The sequence below is a fragment of the Lethenteron reissneri genome, chromosome 44 (assembly GCF_015708825.2).
Source record: "Lethenteron reissneri isolate LAM-NWPU_2019-01 chromosome 44, ASM1570882v1, whole genome shotgun sequence".
In the NCBI taxonomy this organism is placed as follows: Eukaryota; Metazoa; Chordata; class Hyperoartia; order Petromyzontiformes; family Petromyzontidae; genus Lethenteron; species Lethenteron reissneri.
The window spans coordinates 2,933,615-2,949,756 of NC_083822.1; the positions used below are offsets into that span (position 1 = coordinate 2,933,615).

At 42.8% G+C, this 16,142-nt stretch overlaps 1 protein-coding gene across 1 annotated transcript; it reads right to left on the reverse strand.

The window, feature by feature from the left end:
• Positions 1-4,005: 4,005 nt before the first annotated feature.
• On the reverse strand, positions 4,006-15,610 carry LOC133353471 (ras-related protein Rab-40B-like). The gene is made up of 7 exons (XM_061569748.1): positions 15,453-15,610; positions 14,708-15,125; positions 10,719-10,779; positions 10,290-10,350; positions 9,847-9,924; positions 9,138-9,360; positions 4,006-7,567 (listed from the first exon to the last, which is right to left on the reverse strand). The coding sequence occupies exons 2-7, from the start codon at positions 14,850-14,852 to the stop codon at positions 7,287-7,289; spliced, it is 849 nt and encodes a 282-aa protein (XP_061425732.1). The 5' UTR covers positions 14,853-15,125; positions 15,453-15,610; the 3' UTR covers positions 4,006-7,286.
• Positions 15,611-16,142: the final 532 nt, after the last annotated feature.

Here is a 16,142-nt window from a genome sequence, read left to right on the forward strand (position 1 = left end):
TTCAGGGACAATGTCGAGCACTCACCGTCTCCCTGCGCCCACACAGAGAACACATTCTAATTAGCAGACGGCACACATTTGCTTATGGCACAAAAAAAAATACAAATTTGCTTAGAGTGGGCTTTCGCTCCCTGTGCGTTTAAAATTGAAATTGTGTATTTGCTGCCCGGTATGTAATGTCAGCAGTGTGGACACAGCCGTTAGATGGGATATATTTATGTTGTCCAGAAAACCACTCAACTTACCTTTTGCTCTCAGCATTCCAGCAGAAATTTAATAACTGCATAACCCTGTGCGTTGTGTACGCTTACCAACTAAGGTTGAAAGCGTTTATGTTATTAATAACTCTGTCCCGTTCGTAACGGAGGAGGCACTGACGCTCGCAATGATGATCCAATATGAACAAAACTTGATGATGGTGTTGCGTTATTCGCAACGTGTCCTATTGAAAACCATCCAAATTGATGAAATGTTTCCGAAAACTTGGAGCTCCAAACTCGGCTAAAAATGACCATTTGCATTTGCTAATATTTAATCAACTTGCCGATCGTTTAAACTGCCGTGCGGGGAGATCGAATTGGCGACTTCTGTATTGCAAAGTTCGCTCTGCGAACCATTAACTGCAATAGCACCCAAATAGGTAGGGGACGGCGCGGTAGCGAGATGTGAACTCCCTCGCCTGGTATGCAAGTCGGTCGTGGGGTCGATCCCGATCCCGATCCCGACGCCTGCGTATTTGGAGTTTGTATGTTCTCCCTGTGGTCGCGTGGATTTTTCTCCAGGTCTTCCGGTTTTTCCCTCCACATTACGAATTAACACCACGCGAGTCGAGTATTTTGGCTGCTATAAATTCCCACACGATGACAAGCCACTTCGTTGAGTTGTCATTTGTGATGGTCAGGTCGCTTCTGAAAAAGCGCTCTCCAGCTCAGTGAGCTTTACCTGGTAAAATAAAAAAAAGTTTGAATAGTTTAGTTTTATAACACACACGTAAACATATCAAACAAGTTACAGTGGTTAGATCACTGAGAGAAGCCCACTCAAGTTGCAAATCAGATATCACAGACGTACCACGGAAAACACAACTTCTGAAAGCTGTGGTATGTACACTTTTTTGCACAACATTTTTTTTACACGGCTCTGGCATCGTTTTTTTTTTAAGTTGGCATGAAAAGGCAAGTTCCCTATCGGGTGAGTGAACCTGATGGTTTGGCTTTTTTTTACTTTCCCAAAGGTAACAACATACCAGAGCGCTGGATCTGCTCTGCGCTGGACCAAACCGACCCAGACCCGCGGCCCAAACTGGAACGCACTGCTTCTGACACACCCACGCCACACGCCCTCGTGAAGAAACACATTAGTCACCCTAAATGTGCTTTAAATGACGGAAAAAAGAGCGTGAACACACGTCCCTCTCGGGTGATCGTCACGATACAAAAGAAACAAAATAAACGAGTGACCTGCGAATGTAAAGAATGTTCTTCGGGAGTGGCTAAAGCAGCCCAGCCGCGTTCGGGGTAGGGGGGAGTCAGAACAGGGATGAGGACCCCCCCCCCCCGCCTTCTGATTTCTTCTAATCGGGAAAAAAAATTGTTGATACAATTTTCAAATATGTATAATTCAGGGTTGGGTGTCACAACCTTTTTTCATGGACACGGGGTGGTGATGGGGTAGCTGAAGCAGAAATCAAAAAGACAAAGCAGAACTCACCATCGATTGTTCATTGTGTTTACCATTTGCTTGACATTGATTGTTCGCCCCACCCCCAACCGCCACGTGCGTCGATGTGTGCTCCCCCCCCCCCACACCTTGAAACACTTAAGCTCAACTTCACGGTTGAGCTTAAGTGTGCATCATCAGTCTTGGCAACTTTAGACATTTTTTTCATCACCATGTAGCGGCTGCAAGTATTTGATTTAAATGTGGACCTTTCTACGTGTTAGCATGCACTTCATGAAATGTTTGCAGTATTGCACTGAGTCTAATACAGTGCCGGAGGCATGTGTGTAGTCCGGTGTTGGCAAGTTGGACGGTTTCACTTTGCCCTGGGGCTTAAGCCCAGAGGAGTTATGCATTTGCAGAGGGCACGTCCACGCAACTGCAGTTGAAGGTGGACGATACGAATTTCACTCTCATTAGGTTGTATTTGACAACACAGCACGGAACTGTATTGTCCACACAGCTTGTGAATAATGGCTTTGGATTGCCTACAATACCATGTTGCAGTTGTATAGATTGGCCCGCAGAGGGAAACAACACAAGTTAAATCTCCATGACGGGGGTTGAGGGGGTGGGGGGGTTGCCTAGGCATTTAGAATTGGAAATGGCATCCCTGTCAACCCCTTGTCAGTGCCTACCTTATTACAGACCGATTCAGAACGTATTGATCACCCCGTGCCCTTATACATCTCGACGTTCATTCTACAAAGTCCCATCGCAAGGGAGAAACACAAATATACATTTTTTTTGCCCGTATTGAAACGGCTGGACGCCGTATGGACCTGAAAACTCAATTTCCCTGTTCAAGACTACGGGTAAACCGGATGGGTTGACAGGTATGAGATGGGACGAGTCGCGGATTAAGTAGATTCATTTACAAACGATTATAATCGACCACTTTTTTGTACCCAATTGCAACCGAATATCATCGCCTTTTCTCATGATCCCGCGATTCAAATGCAGTATTAAACCATGGATTAATCTCTGAATATGGATATCATTTGTTTGCACAAATCTAGTTGTTACAGCTGATTCAGCAAGATATTTGCATTCCACTGGTTTAAAAAAAAATTCGAATGTTTGTTTTATTACGTGGGACATCAAGAAGAACTGTGATGCAGTAATATAGAGTGGCGTCAGATTGCTTCTGCTAGGTTAGATGTTTATTTAGCCTAGGATAAAATTCAACATTTAACCACATTCGGATATGACAGCATGTGATTGCATGACCAGTTGTTGCTTATGTCGTCGTCTCGCTTTGTAATCAATAGCAATCACCAACGTAGCAGCTGTGCTTACTGCCACAAAGGCAATGGGTCAAAAGGTGGCACAATTCAATGAGCTCCCCAAAGCTTGAACAGATGGTTTGACAGCATATTACTGCTTCACTTGAAATCCAATGGCATTCACAAGGGACCTAATTAAATATATTTTTAAACTTCCTAAAATCCAATTATTTAAATTACTCCATAAATAACTAAAAACGGTGCATTACCGCAACAAGACTGTCTTCTCTGGAGTGATGTCGATGTATTTGAACTTTGTACCGGTCCCGTGCTGAGGTCATAATATATCATGCCGTCTGGTATCATCCTGTCGCCATCCTGGAATCTCACCCAGATCCCGAAAAACGCTGGTGAACAAAGTGGAACAACGTGGACGTCCGGAAATCAACACCTCATTTGAGACCCAAACATTGCACCCTATGGCTTGGACATTTCTTGAAGACGTTGGCGGTGTGACAATGAGCCGCATTATTTTTTATTTTATCAGGTAAGGCCAATTAAGATATATAACTTTTTTCACCTGGCCACAAGTGGCTCAACGAAGTGGCTTATCATGTGGAAATTATAGCAGCCAAATGCTCTTAATCAGGTTTCTAAATGTGGAGGGGAAACCCGGAGGACCCGGAGAAAAATCCACGTGACCATGGGGAGACACAAACTTCAAATATAGAGGCGTCAGGGTCGGGATCGAAGCCACGACCTCCAGCATATCAGGGGATGTAGTTCACATCTCGCCACCGTACATGTTTCCTCAGTACCAAATGTGTGGTCAATGAAATAACAAAGTCAAATATTAGCTACACGTCATTAATTAACAAAAAAACATGTTTAAGAATAGTGCACAACCGTACAGCTACCGCCACTTCATTTGTATTATTATAATTTACCAAAATACAATTTTTTCAACAGCTTGTGATTTTAAAGTTGAAGCAGCTACACACGCCTTTGTATAAATAATTTTCAAGACTTTTTGATATACTGTATCAACCTCAGGAAGTAAGACTTTTTCCCCATTGATGGGGCTTGCATATATATTGTTTAACTATGTATTTATTTTAATTTACCAAAGGGTGTAGTTTTTCAAGCGTCAATAAATTAAATTCATCGATCATTTCCTCTTCCTATCGTTTTTTCATGCCCTAACCTTTACACATTAACACTCTATCAGTACTAATGCAGAAAGAGATGTTGCTAGAATCTATATGCAAGGCCAATGTCAGTACATGGCTAAATGCATTTATATTTTACAGATACGGTGCACAGTAAACATGCCCAATTCATGCGGACCCCGATTTAGGATTTACTGGGTAAAATACAACACAGTACAAGCCCTCTGGGACTGAGCTTTATATTTTAATATTAACAAATATTGAAGCCGAAAGGCAGACCAAATTGTGATGGCAAACCTTGAAGACAACACTTGTGGTGATGTACCGAGTTGTTTGATAGAGATAAATATACAAAGTTAAACCTGAACGTATGCAACAAGACACATTTTGAAAACATGTTACACAGATCAGATGTCTTCCTCCACGACCATTTAAGCAGCGCCCATCTGTTGATAGCCTCGAGTCGGTGTTTTAAACTCCACCTCTGTGGTGGGGAGGGAGGAAATATCCATAGGATGACCACTCTTGGCTGATGGTGAGTTTTGCAATAACTTTTAACTACTTAAGTGCTGATGTCATGAAAAAATATTGTCCTGCCAACGGTGCATGGAATAAAAAAAACTGCCGGTTTAAAATACATTGTTGAAAATTTTAAGTTTGTTTTGGTTTGCCAGCTTTCTCACAAGACACGAAAAGCTGAGTGTTTAACAGATGCTCTGGAGTGTGTGAAGTTTTTCCAACTAATTTGGTTCATAAGTCTATAACAAAAGTCCCTCGTTTTTGACAACAAACTCAATCAACTAATATTGTTGTCCAACAGGAACATTTAATATACATGTCAATGCCCATTCAAAATAAAAACAATCCAGATTATGGTATGCATGAAACAATAACATCATGCACTCTTACTACTAAATGTTCTTTTTTAAGTCTTTTTGCATAGATCTGCAAATGTGCTTTCAAAACTGGCTAAAGGTACAATCAATTTCAACAGCACTATTTTATTAAAGTTTATATACATATTATAATTATCAAATTAACTACGTATTATAAAACACACTATTACTCGTCATCCCCTTATGAAATAGTTAAGCAAAATTGCGTTACACTTTACATGAAAAATACACCACCATTGTCCACTTCACAAGCACATTAAAATATCTTTGGTTTCAAATGAAACCTGTTAAACCACTTGAAACAATTCCACAATGAAAATGAAACAGACTATCAAGTCAAACGTCAATAAAACACGGATCATGAACTCCTGAGTGTGTCTCGCACTGACATGTGCCCAACATGTGCAACGCAATTGTAATGATCTAAAAATATTATATTTCTGGTGCCACGCAATACACAATTCACCAGATCACTCCAAACAACAGGGATGCCGTGCCAAATCAAATTGGAGTCGCCCACATTGGGGCGTAGGACAGAGTTGAACATTTGCTCCGATTGCACCGTTTTCTTGTTCATTAAGAAGCTGTATTGCTCACAGGTTGCTGTAGTAGTGTTTGGCTTGTGGTTCTAATCACATCAAGGTTATTAGCTGCTCATCACGAATGGCCAAGCCAAGCTGGTCGACCAAATGTACATTTCTTGTCCTACTTCCAGTTGCATACCGTCCGCCAAAACAGAAACCAAATCAGAAAAGCGGTAAGCTCCACAGGTTTTCCATCCAAGAAATCCACATAGCCTTCCTGAAGAACAGGTCTGGCCACAGGCCAGCACTTGCTGGGGCAACTAATCATTTCCTCTGGTTCACTATTGTTTTCGAAATTACCTGCACTAATCCGTTGTAATGACAAGAGCTTCCCTGCCCACTTGAAATGGTGCCACAGAACTCCAGGACTATACTCAGCATGATGTATGCACCATGGGATGCACCAACTCGAGGTCGGAGAGAGAGAGATTTGTTTAACTATTTACTTTTCCTTGATCCTTCCCCTCCATGTCAAATGCTGAAACCAGTTCCCCCAACAAGCAGGCCCGCCACATCTTACACATTTCACTCAGACACAATGCTACTTTGCAAAAAAATACATTTGTATGCGAGGCCAACAGCAAGATGCACAGACCCAACTTTTTTTACATAAATTGATTGCGTACTAAAATGTGTGTACCACTTAACTTTAAGACGCCATGTCTGTGGAGGCTGCGATTTTCAGATTCCAGCGCTGTAGCTATTTATTAGTGTACAACGGCCTAAACACACACTTTATACCTACATAAATTGAGTGTTTTAAACCATTGTGCATTGCTGGACAATTGCATAACGGTGGACAAATCTATGCTTCGTATAAACATGTCAAGCACATGGAACACTGCGGTTGGCACATGCCACTATTAAAATACATCATGACAGCAAGTATCACACGTACACTTTTTTTTATCAATAATTAACACACAAAACAGCCAAACAAATGAAAGCTATCAAATTGGCTAACATTTGATGCACGTGTAATGGCTCTGTTGCTTGCACGGCACTCCAAAGTTCCCCATGCTCTGCTTGCTGTAACTAAGTGTGTTGCACACGATATGTTAGCTGTGTAAGCTTATGTCCTAAAATATTTTAAAAACCTGTAAACATATTCTTAGAGTGGTGCATCTTCGAGCTCAAAATGACCGCTTCAGGACATGACTGAAGCCATAGAAGATCACTGAGAGCCAGAAATTCGTGAGAATTCGTAAAAAAACCTACTACAAATAAATACCCATAGTAGACCTTGTTTGTGAATATCACCTTGACCATGTATTAAAAAACCCAACTTGAGGAAGATCTTTATACGCCATAAAAAGGATGAAAAACATTACGAGAGATATGTACACGAGTGTACATGTCAATATATTTACACTGTACAAGTTTGCAGTCAATTCAACACCACAATAAATCATGACTATCCCCATCCAAATCGGTTTTGCTCAGCTTCAACAAAAGCAGTGCACAAGGTTGCACACTTGTACATATACACACCTGCACAAAGATGACCAAACACTGATAGCAAAAAGTGCATAGGATGACCTACAATCCTTTAAAAGTGTAACTTTTTTTGACAATCTCCCATAAACAACATTTCAAACATGACGAAGAGTCCTCTCTGAACGAAACACAATAACATTAAGACTGGGCCAACAAAATGGTTCTCAGACCAAGGACGGGGGTTTGCTTTGACGACTAAGATATTTTACAGCTGTTCCTCGTGCAGCTCTCGGGAGGGGACAGCACTGGCCGTGTGGCCTTGATGGAGGGAGACTTCTTCAGACTGCTCCTCTTCCCGGCGTTGCTCGTGTGTGGGAAGTAAGAGTGGCCGTGCATGGTGAAGGCGTTCATTCCGTTGGCCATCGAGAAGGACTTGAGGTGGCTCTTCACCGTCACGGGGAGAGGCAGCTTGTCAATGAGGTGGACTGGCGTACACGAGACGATGGACCGGCAGCACAGGTCCTGCAGGCTCAGCACTGAGGAATAATACACGTTAGTGTTACCAGGGACCCTGTCATGTCAAGGAAAGGTTAAGCACTACGTCTATCGTTAAATTTGTAAAAACAAAACCACCACTTTCACCGTCTTACAACAACATATTTAGTCACCGAATGGTTTGGGCAATGGTTCTACTTCAAAGTAGGGAGAGGGTGAAAAGATTGGCTGACAGTTGGAAATTGCACTCAACGAAACGTCCCTCTTACTATAGTTTAACATTTTCCAGCATTTGTACAGCACACGTAAAAGCACAATCTCAAAATAAAAAGTCGTTTAATGTTTCTGCTGTCTTTCCACAATTAAGACAAACACATTTTCATTAATATTAGCATGCTGCATATTCTACTGTTATGTACAAGCTTTTTGTCAATCCACGACTGAACGATGGCCTCTCCACAAGATGTAGACGCAAAGTACATTGGCTTCTGCTGCAGTGCCCTCTTCAGGCCACCACGTGGCATAGCCCTGGCGCGTGTGGTGGTCGACCCGTCATTCTATTTGTGTAAATGTAAATAGGAGACGTTTCCCCGAGTGAATATTATATTGTCGAAGCACAAAACCCGGTTGTTTAATGACAGTCTGCTTGGCCTATCTCACTCAGCAATCAGCCTGGCTCATGTCTGGAGTATGTTACTTAAGTCATTTCAATTAATTAATGTCCGATTTAACTCCTTTAGTACTATTTTAAATAATGTGGTATAAAAGGTTCTAAATTAAAACATTTGAAATTTAGATTGAAATAACCATTTCCCAGCAATTTTTGGGAATTTTTATATCGTTAAAAATCTGGATCAGATAAACGATATTTACATGTATTTTTAGTCCAATTTCACAATGAAAAATATATTTAACGGTGTTACTATATAAAGATTTCAGTATGAATATAAATATTAAATAATTAAAGTTTAAATTATAAGACTTGCAAACTAAGTTGCACCAAAAAAGACGTAGGACTATCTGTCCACTGCTGGATGATGCCTTTGGATCTTGGGAGTTATCTGACCTTGTTTCACCGAGATGGTCAGTGAGGTTGATGAAGTGTGTTCGTCGGACCCGTTCAGACATCACTCACCACTGGTCTTAGCCATAGACTGGAATCAAGCTCAAGTTGCTGGGTTCATAAAGCACTGTGCTAACCACTGCTCCACCCGAAATTTCATGTAACATGATGAAGTCGAAACAAATGATCCCATTAAACCAAAAACACATTTCACGTATAAACTATACATCATACCTGTGTACTGGTTGTATGGACACATTGAATCTCCATATAGCGGTGAGGTATTTCACACACTTTTCGAGTTATGGCCAATAAATCCCTTTAATCCACAGTGCAGCTTTGACCTGGGAAATGTAACAATATTGCCCCATAAAGGAGGCAAGCATCTGCCAACTCCAACATATTTCACAATCTCCATCGCTCCCAGCATCACATGTCAGGACTGTGGCACCACGACCGAGCACATTAATCACGTTCGCCACCAAGGCATTCATAGTGCTGCCGACACTCTCGCTGTCACAACGCGATGCTTCGCAGACGATACTTACCTCGGTTGGGCCTCCAGAGGCGCTCCATGCCGTGCCGCATGAGGGCGATGCGCGAGAGCTGCGTTAGCGACTCGGTGATGTTGAAGTTGCACAGCGGGCTGACCTCGAAGTAGGTCATGCTGTGGCGCTCCGCATAGGCCTGCGCCTGCTCCGTGCTGACCTGCCGCTTGAACGCTAGGTGCAGGCGATTGCCCACCAGGATTCGGGGCACACCTGGCGCATGCTGCAGGCGTGCGCGCGAGGTCACAAACGGATCGTTACGCCAATTTAACATAACATAAAAAACACCCAAACGTCTTCACTAGCCAGATATATCAGACGTGAGAGAGCAACATCGCTGGATTCGATCATATTTGTATAGAGCATAATTTGACTAAGTATGTGATTCACATTCTTGGTTCTTTCGGTAAAGTCACGTAGAAGGGAAATAATGAAAATAAAACAATGTGAGAATTGTATTGTTTATTTATTATTATTTTATTATTTCCCTTCTACGTGACTTTACCGAAAGAAACAATATGAATCCCTGCAGTCCCGAAAGCTTTAAATCGAAAAGTATGTGATTGTCATTTGGTTAGGTTGCCACTGCCCTCTTAACTGCATCTTGTATGCGTGCACTTTTAATTATTAGCTGCTTCTCACTCGTCTCGGGTCACACGTGTAGGCAAGTAAACTGGTTAAATTGGGAATAAAGGACCAACGTTCTCACCTCATCAATTTCTTTGATCCATCTCTCGATTCCATCAAAAGACCAACGACTGGTGATGTCATAGACCAACACTATGCCCTATTGGAAGCAACAGAGTCCAAAGATTAAAAAAAACACAACTGTAGTTGCTAATGAAAAAAAAGGCCTCTTGGGACATGTTAAGAGGCTTATATTTTGTGTCTTTCATCAGGGCGCTACAGCAGTGGTGCGTCCTGTATGATTTATATCATTGCCGTTTTTAAAGGCACATACTAATGAAAATAAACATTACTTAGACAATCATAAAGGCAGTCACAAACATTGAAGTAATGTAATGGTGTAAAAAAAATATATTCATGGGTCGGCTATTTGGAAACCACGGGTTGCTGCCATTTGCAAGTGATTTCACAATTGAATGCGGAGAATTTGAGGTGATGCAACGTGCATGATATATTCTCAAATACCTGTGCGCCACGGGAGTATGAGCGAAAGATTGTACAGAACCTTCCCTGTCCTGACGTGTCCCTGCATGAACACAATTCAGAACCATGTGTAAATTGTTGGTGCACCTCCCAGGAAAAAACAATGGATATTCAACGATGTCTTAAAACAAAAAAATAGGTACGTAAATAAACCCTCATTGATCAAGACATTTATGAGTTAGCAACGTATAAGCAAAAAATTACTCGTATTTACGGCTGGATGAGAAGTTAAAATTGGGATTTGTATGAGGTTAGCTTCTAAAAACTGTCTATTTTTTAAGTGACAATGAATCTCACTGGGGCATGAAAAGCTCAACATTCGCTACTGCACAACAGCTATTACCGTTGCACCAGATTGTGTTACAAATGTTTACTGTTCTATACAATTACGGTACTTGTGTTCCAAGTTACCAGAGCTGGAGTTTAATACGTCGTCCATCCAGAAGGATTGTTGTTGTTTTACAGGTTACGCCTACAGATAAAAAAAACAATTAAAAGCATTGAAATTATAACAGTATATCAAAACAAGTCATGATATTCACGAGAGTGAAACTGCATCAACGGTGTTAAACAGATCATCACAAACAGAAATTTCAACCTCACTAAAGCAGCATAATCATAATTCATGAGTACCTTGTCAGAATCTATTAAAAGCTATGAACACCATTCAAACACGTTTTGTATATTAAACAAAATAACATTAAAGAGACGGTATAAATTTAGAGAAGTAACTTATTGTCAATGGAAGTCATATGCTATGTCGTTCAACAAATGGAACATCTGCACATTCATTTTACTCAATTAGTACAGTATCTTAAACTATTATTTATTGTAACTGCGCAATAATTATACATGTGGCGAGTGGTAATATGTAGGCAGATCAGCCACATGGTCTGCAGAACAGGAATCGTTGCCTTTGCCTTTACTACTAAACAAGACGACTTCAGGACAGGACATGTCAATGAGGCGACAAGTGAGGAGCAAAAATAGTTACTTTGAATGGCATCTAAGAAAAGTCGAACACATGTGGGATCAACCCAGGTGGATACAGATGGAGCATTGGGGGGTGAAGCAAAAGTATGCGGGAAGAACAGAATTTGACACTGTAGGGCCGCCAATATGGTAAAGGCTTTGATCCCACAGTGATCTCACAAAGGACTGGGAATAGCTGATGAAAACAATACTGGCAACGTGTCTGATACTAAAGCTGATGGTGGCCATTAGGCATGTAGCATTGAAATCCCCAAGCAACTCGATGGACTGTCATGATTTTTTGGTCTCATTGGATTGTTTTTCATATATTTGTCCAGTTTGTAGAAATGCTTTTGTTCTATTCACCGAAATGTAGCATGATCATCATTTTCTATCATTTACATGAATATTAAATGTCTCTTAAACATAGCATTCTATGCATGTATCTGAGCATAACAGTCTAAACCTATTAACCAATGCATTGTTAGTGGCCATCTTTGCTGTATCTGCCGGTGACATCACTGATGTTGATGGTGTAAAGTCAGTGTCACTAAATATGATGAATTATATTACCGATTATTAATTACTATGATACTTATGCAATTGATAGAGGCTGCTGATAATGAGCATTATAACCAACAACCGCCCAACATCTACAATGCTAATTGAAATGTCTTCATTGTGTATGTTCAACAGTAATTTCCAGGTTTTAAAACTCAGATTTTTTTTTTACTTCAGCAAATTCTAACACGTTATGATAACAAGGTTTTCCGCTTTCTGGCAATAAAACAGGTATTAAGATGTTAAAACACCAAACTGAATCCTTTGCAAGGAATCATGTCTGCATTTACCACATATACTTGTGGTGAACATGCAAAGAAAAAAACATGCTCTGACAGTATGTGCATTGTCTTTGAAATCGATTGGTCCACACCAGAGACAGCTTTCTTTAGAGCCTAGTCTCAAACAGTGTGAGACCAGAGGACGCCAAAAGGCGAACAGAACAAAGACAAAGCACCATCAGGCCATTGAGAGCTCGGGGTGAGCAGCTACATCATGGGACCTCCTTTGCCAGTATTAAATTATGATCATAGGGTTTTTCCACTTCTGGCAATAAAGCAGGTGTTAAGATGTTAAAACACCAAACTGAAACCTTTGCAAGGAATCATGCCTGCATTTACCACATATACTTGTGGTGAATGAAATTCTAAAACGCTTTGTAAATGTTGCAAAACTCATCAGATATAAAAGTGTGCAGGCTGGACAAAATATCAGTAACACACACACAAAAGTGTGATTTCTTGACAGCAAAAGGTGCGATTTTGACCATAATATTGGATTGCCCAACATGATTTGCATGTCATGAGACACCACCACACTTCATGTACGATGCACACATCCTTACTCTTTGGTTCTTTCGGTAAAGTCACGTAGGTAGAAAAATAATAGATCACGACGTTTTGATCGCAACACAAGCAATCGTCATCAGGTGGGACAACCACAGCAAGAAAGAACTGCTGAAGTAGGCTTTTTTTTCTTGCTGTGGTTGTCCCACCTGATGACGATTGCTTGTGTTGCGATCAAAACGTCGTGATCTATTATTTTTCTACCTACGTGACTTTACCGAAAGAACCAAAGAGTATGGATTCCTGCAGTCACGAAAGCTTCAAATCAAGATTGCAAACACCCTTGTATTAGACAACTAAAATATTCAAATTAGTTTTATTGTAGATGGCAATAGGACAGTCATATAACTGTATGCTATTTTCATATTTACTAGGAATCATCAGTACAATACAGCCATTATTAAGTACCGCAACTTCAGCTTTAGACCTGTGTACTTACACCCTGGTACAATCACCAAACAGATGAACAAAGCCATTCAAGAGTTTCCTTTGTCTCAAGGAGTTGTACTTGCTAAGGGCTTAAGGGCCCTTTTGGGTTCGTCAAAACACACAACGCCAGCCATGCATTACTTGGCAAGTAAACATACTGGCTGGCTGTATCCACGGACAAAATGGTACACGTCGTGCAACTGTGGAGTTTCCACCACTAATCCAAATGGGCATGACAGAAATGTACATCTATTCTCTTGGGTCTTTCGGTAAAGTCACGTAGATAGAAAAATAATAAACTAATAAAAAATCACGTTTCGATCGCAACAGGTGAAAAAATACAGCAGGCGGACTGCGTTATTATAATACAGTATGTGACTAAAACAAGTGTAAGAACATAGGGAGCAGAGGGGGGTGGGGGGGTTCAACTGCCCCCTAAACTTGAGGAAAGTGGAAGAATGCATTTACTATTCTTGCCAACAGCCTTGTGGGCAGCCCTGGCTACAGAGCATGGCCCCCCAGTGGCTACTTTCTTAACTTCAAATAGAGCTTCCAGCTGCCTCGTAAACAACCACCATTACAACGACCATAAATACCACCACAATTATTTCGAGCAAACCACCACTAGCAAAGCCTTACCAGAATGAACAGCAGCACCATTACCCTCAGAACAACCACTTTCAACACCACAGGCGGAACCATCGGCACCACCAACATGTGCTAACTTCAAGACATGCCTACCACCCCCCCTGGAAAAATAAAATAAGACAAAGGCCGATTAAAAAAAACCCCGGACAGGTGGTAACCCTACTGACGAGTAGCCACATCCATCAGGAATCTCACTCGTATCCAGAAAAAACTAAACTCTGACAAACTGAGTGGAACAATGCAGACCTCCGGAATAAACACCTACATTCGAGATCCAAACATCGCACACCTCCTGCCTTTGACATTCTTCGAAGACACTGGTGTACCATCAACTGCATCGTACAATGAACAAGCCGATGATGCGCGCATCTCATATTAAAGACAAGCCGCAGGGCGTGATTGTGGTCATCCAATCCCACCCTGGACAGTTTCGTAAATCACACTGTGGTCTTCACTCCATCATTATAGGCGTTGTAAATCGTACACAAAGCCACTCTTGAAGCCCTCCCGTCGTGGCACGCAGCCCTCAACATTGCCACTGGCTCATGAACACACAAACTCCGTGTATCCTCCGTTAATTCGTGTATCCGTTAATTTGCTTAATCCGGGGGTCAGCAAAACGCGGTTCTTCAAAATATCCGGGGTGGGAGGAGGAGGAGTAATGACATTCAAACGGACTTATTCGGCAAATACTTCAAATTATCCGTGCGTATTCGTGGTCGAGTCCTCGTATGAACGAGAGAATGCCCGGGTTGGGATCACGGATATTGTAACCGAGGTACTCCAACAAGAGGAGTACCTCGACTGGTATTGACATTGTCAAGAACGGCCCTAGCGAGAGAGAGACACCGAGAACGCGATGCGCCAGGTGCCAGCCCCAAACCGCTGGAAAGGAAGAAGAGACCAAGGGGGACAGAGAGAGGGAATTGAATGCAATCGTCTCACCGACTCCGGAGCAGAATCCCGGAGGTTCTCCCTCCCCGTCCTCGCTCAGTGTGGCCAGAATCTCCCCTTTGCCCACGTCGCTGTCACCCACCAGGAGGAACTTGAGCAGGTAGTCGTACGATTTGACGGGACTCCCACGGCTCATTGTACCCTCGCCGTCCACCTCATCTTTGTCGAAAATCGTTCACACGGTCGCGTACACACACGGCCTCGACAGCCGCTGCTGCTGCTGCTACTCAAAAATACCAAAACTGCGGATCGTTCAAATGGCCGCGACTTGTGCGAGGCCCCGCGCGAGACACCGACCCTCGCCTAGATCCGCGGCCGGGGTTGGCGCTCTCGGCTCCCGCAGGGCGGGCACCTCCTCGACGCGGGGGCCGTGGCTGGTTGGATGGGCCCGTGAATGGACGGAAGAAAACTGCAGACAATAAACACGCGCGGCTCTGTTTTAAAGTGCAACATCTACAGTGTAGAGGGGGAGTTAAAAGATAATCTGGTCGCACGTTTAAGGGTTAAGTTCGTTAAAAAACACGACAGAATTGCGATGTTTGGCGAGTGTCGCATGCGATCGCTCTAACAAAAGGCTCTGGAATGGGCAAGCGCTTAGGCTACCCCGCATGATGCTGCTGCTGCTAACTGCGTATGCAGCGATAATCAAACGCCACCCTGGTGTTTAATTCAGTCAGCGCTACTTAACGATACATCATTTATTATCGTCGTCGTTGTGTTGTTAACGATGACGAACCTCGATGTTCAACAGCGCACGCTCATCCGCCCGTGCGTCCAAGGGGCCGTGTTGCTGGCGGCTTCCTCTCTCGGGCGAACAGCGGCAGCCCGATTGGTCGTCTCTCAGCACAGGCGCTGTGCGATAGGCTGCCTCGTTCTTCACGCGTGTCAACAGCCATTATCCACCACTCCCATTATCCGCCACTCCCATTATCCGCCACTCACATTACCCGCCACTCCCATTACCCGCCACTCACATTATCCGCCACTCACATTACCCGGCACTCACATTATCCGCCACTCACATTATCCGCCACTCACATTACCCGCCACTCCCATTATCCGCCACTCACATTATTGGCCACTCACATTACCCGCCACTCCCATTATCCGCCACTCACATTATCCGCCACTCACATTACCCGCCACTCACATTATCCGCCACTCCCATTATCCACCACTCCTATTATCCGCAACTCCCATTATCCGCCACTCCCATTATCCGCCACTCCCATTACCCACCACTCCTATTATCCGCCACTCCCATTATCCGCCACTCCCATTACCCGCCACTCACATTATCCGCCACTCACATTACCCGCCACTCACATTATCCGCCACTCACATTATCCGCCACTCACATTATCCGCCACTCACATTACCCGCCACTCCCATTATCCGCCACTCACATTATCCGCCACTCACATTA

Bases quoted from the DNA above. Each gene is read 5' to 3' on its own strand.
- LOC133353471 (XM_061569748.1), bottom strand. From the start codon at position 14,852: ATGAGCCGTGGGAGTCCCGTCAAATCGTACGACTACCTGCTCAAGTTC. The intron at 10,351-10,718 runs GTAACTTGGAAC...GTGTTCATGCAG, and splicing joins CGTATTAAACTCCAGCTCTG to GGACACGTCAGGACAGGGAA. The intron at 7,568-9,137 runs GTAAGTATCGTC...ATTATTCCTCAG, and splicing joins CCTCTGGAGGCCCAACCGAG to TGCTGAGCCTGCAGGACCTG.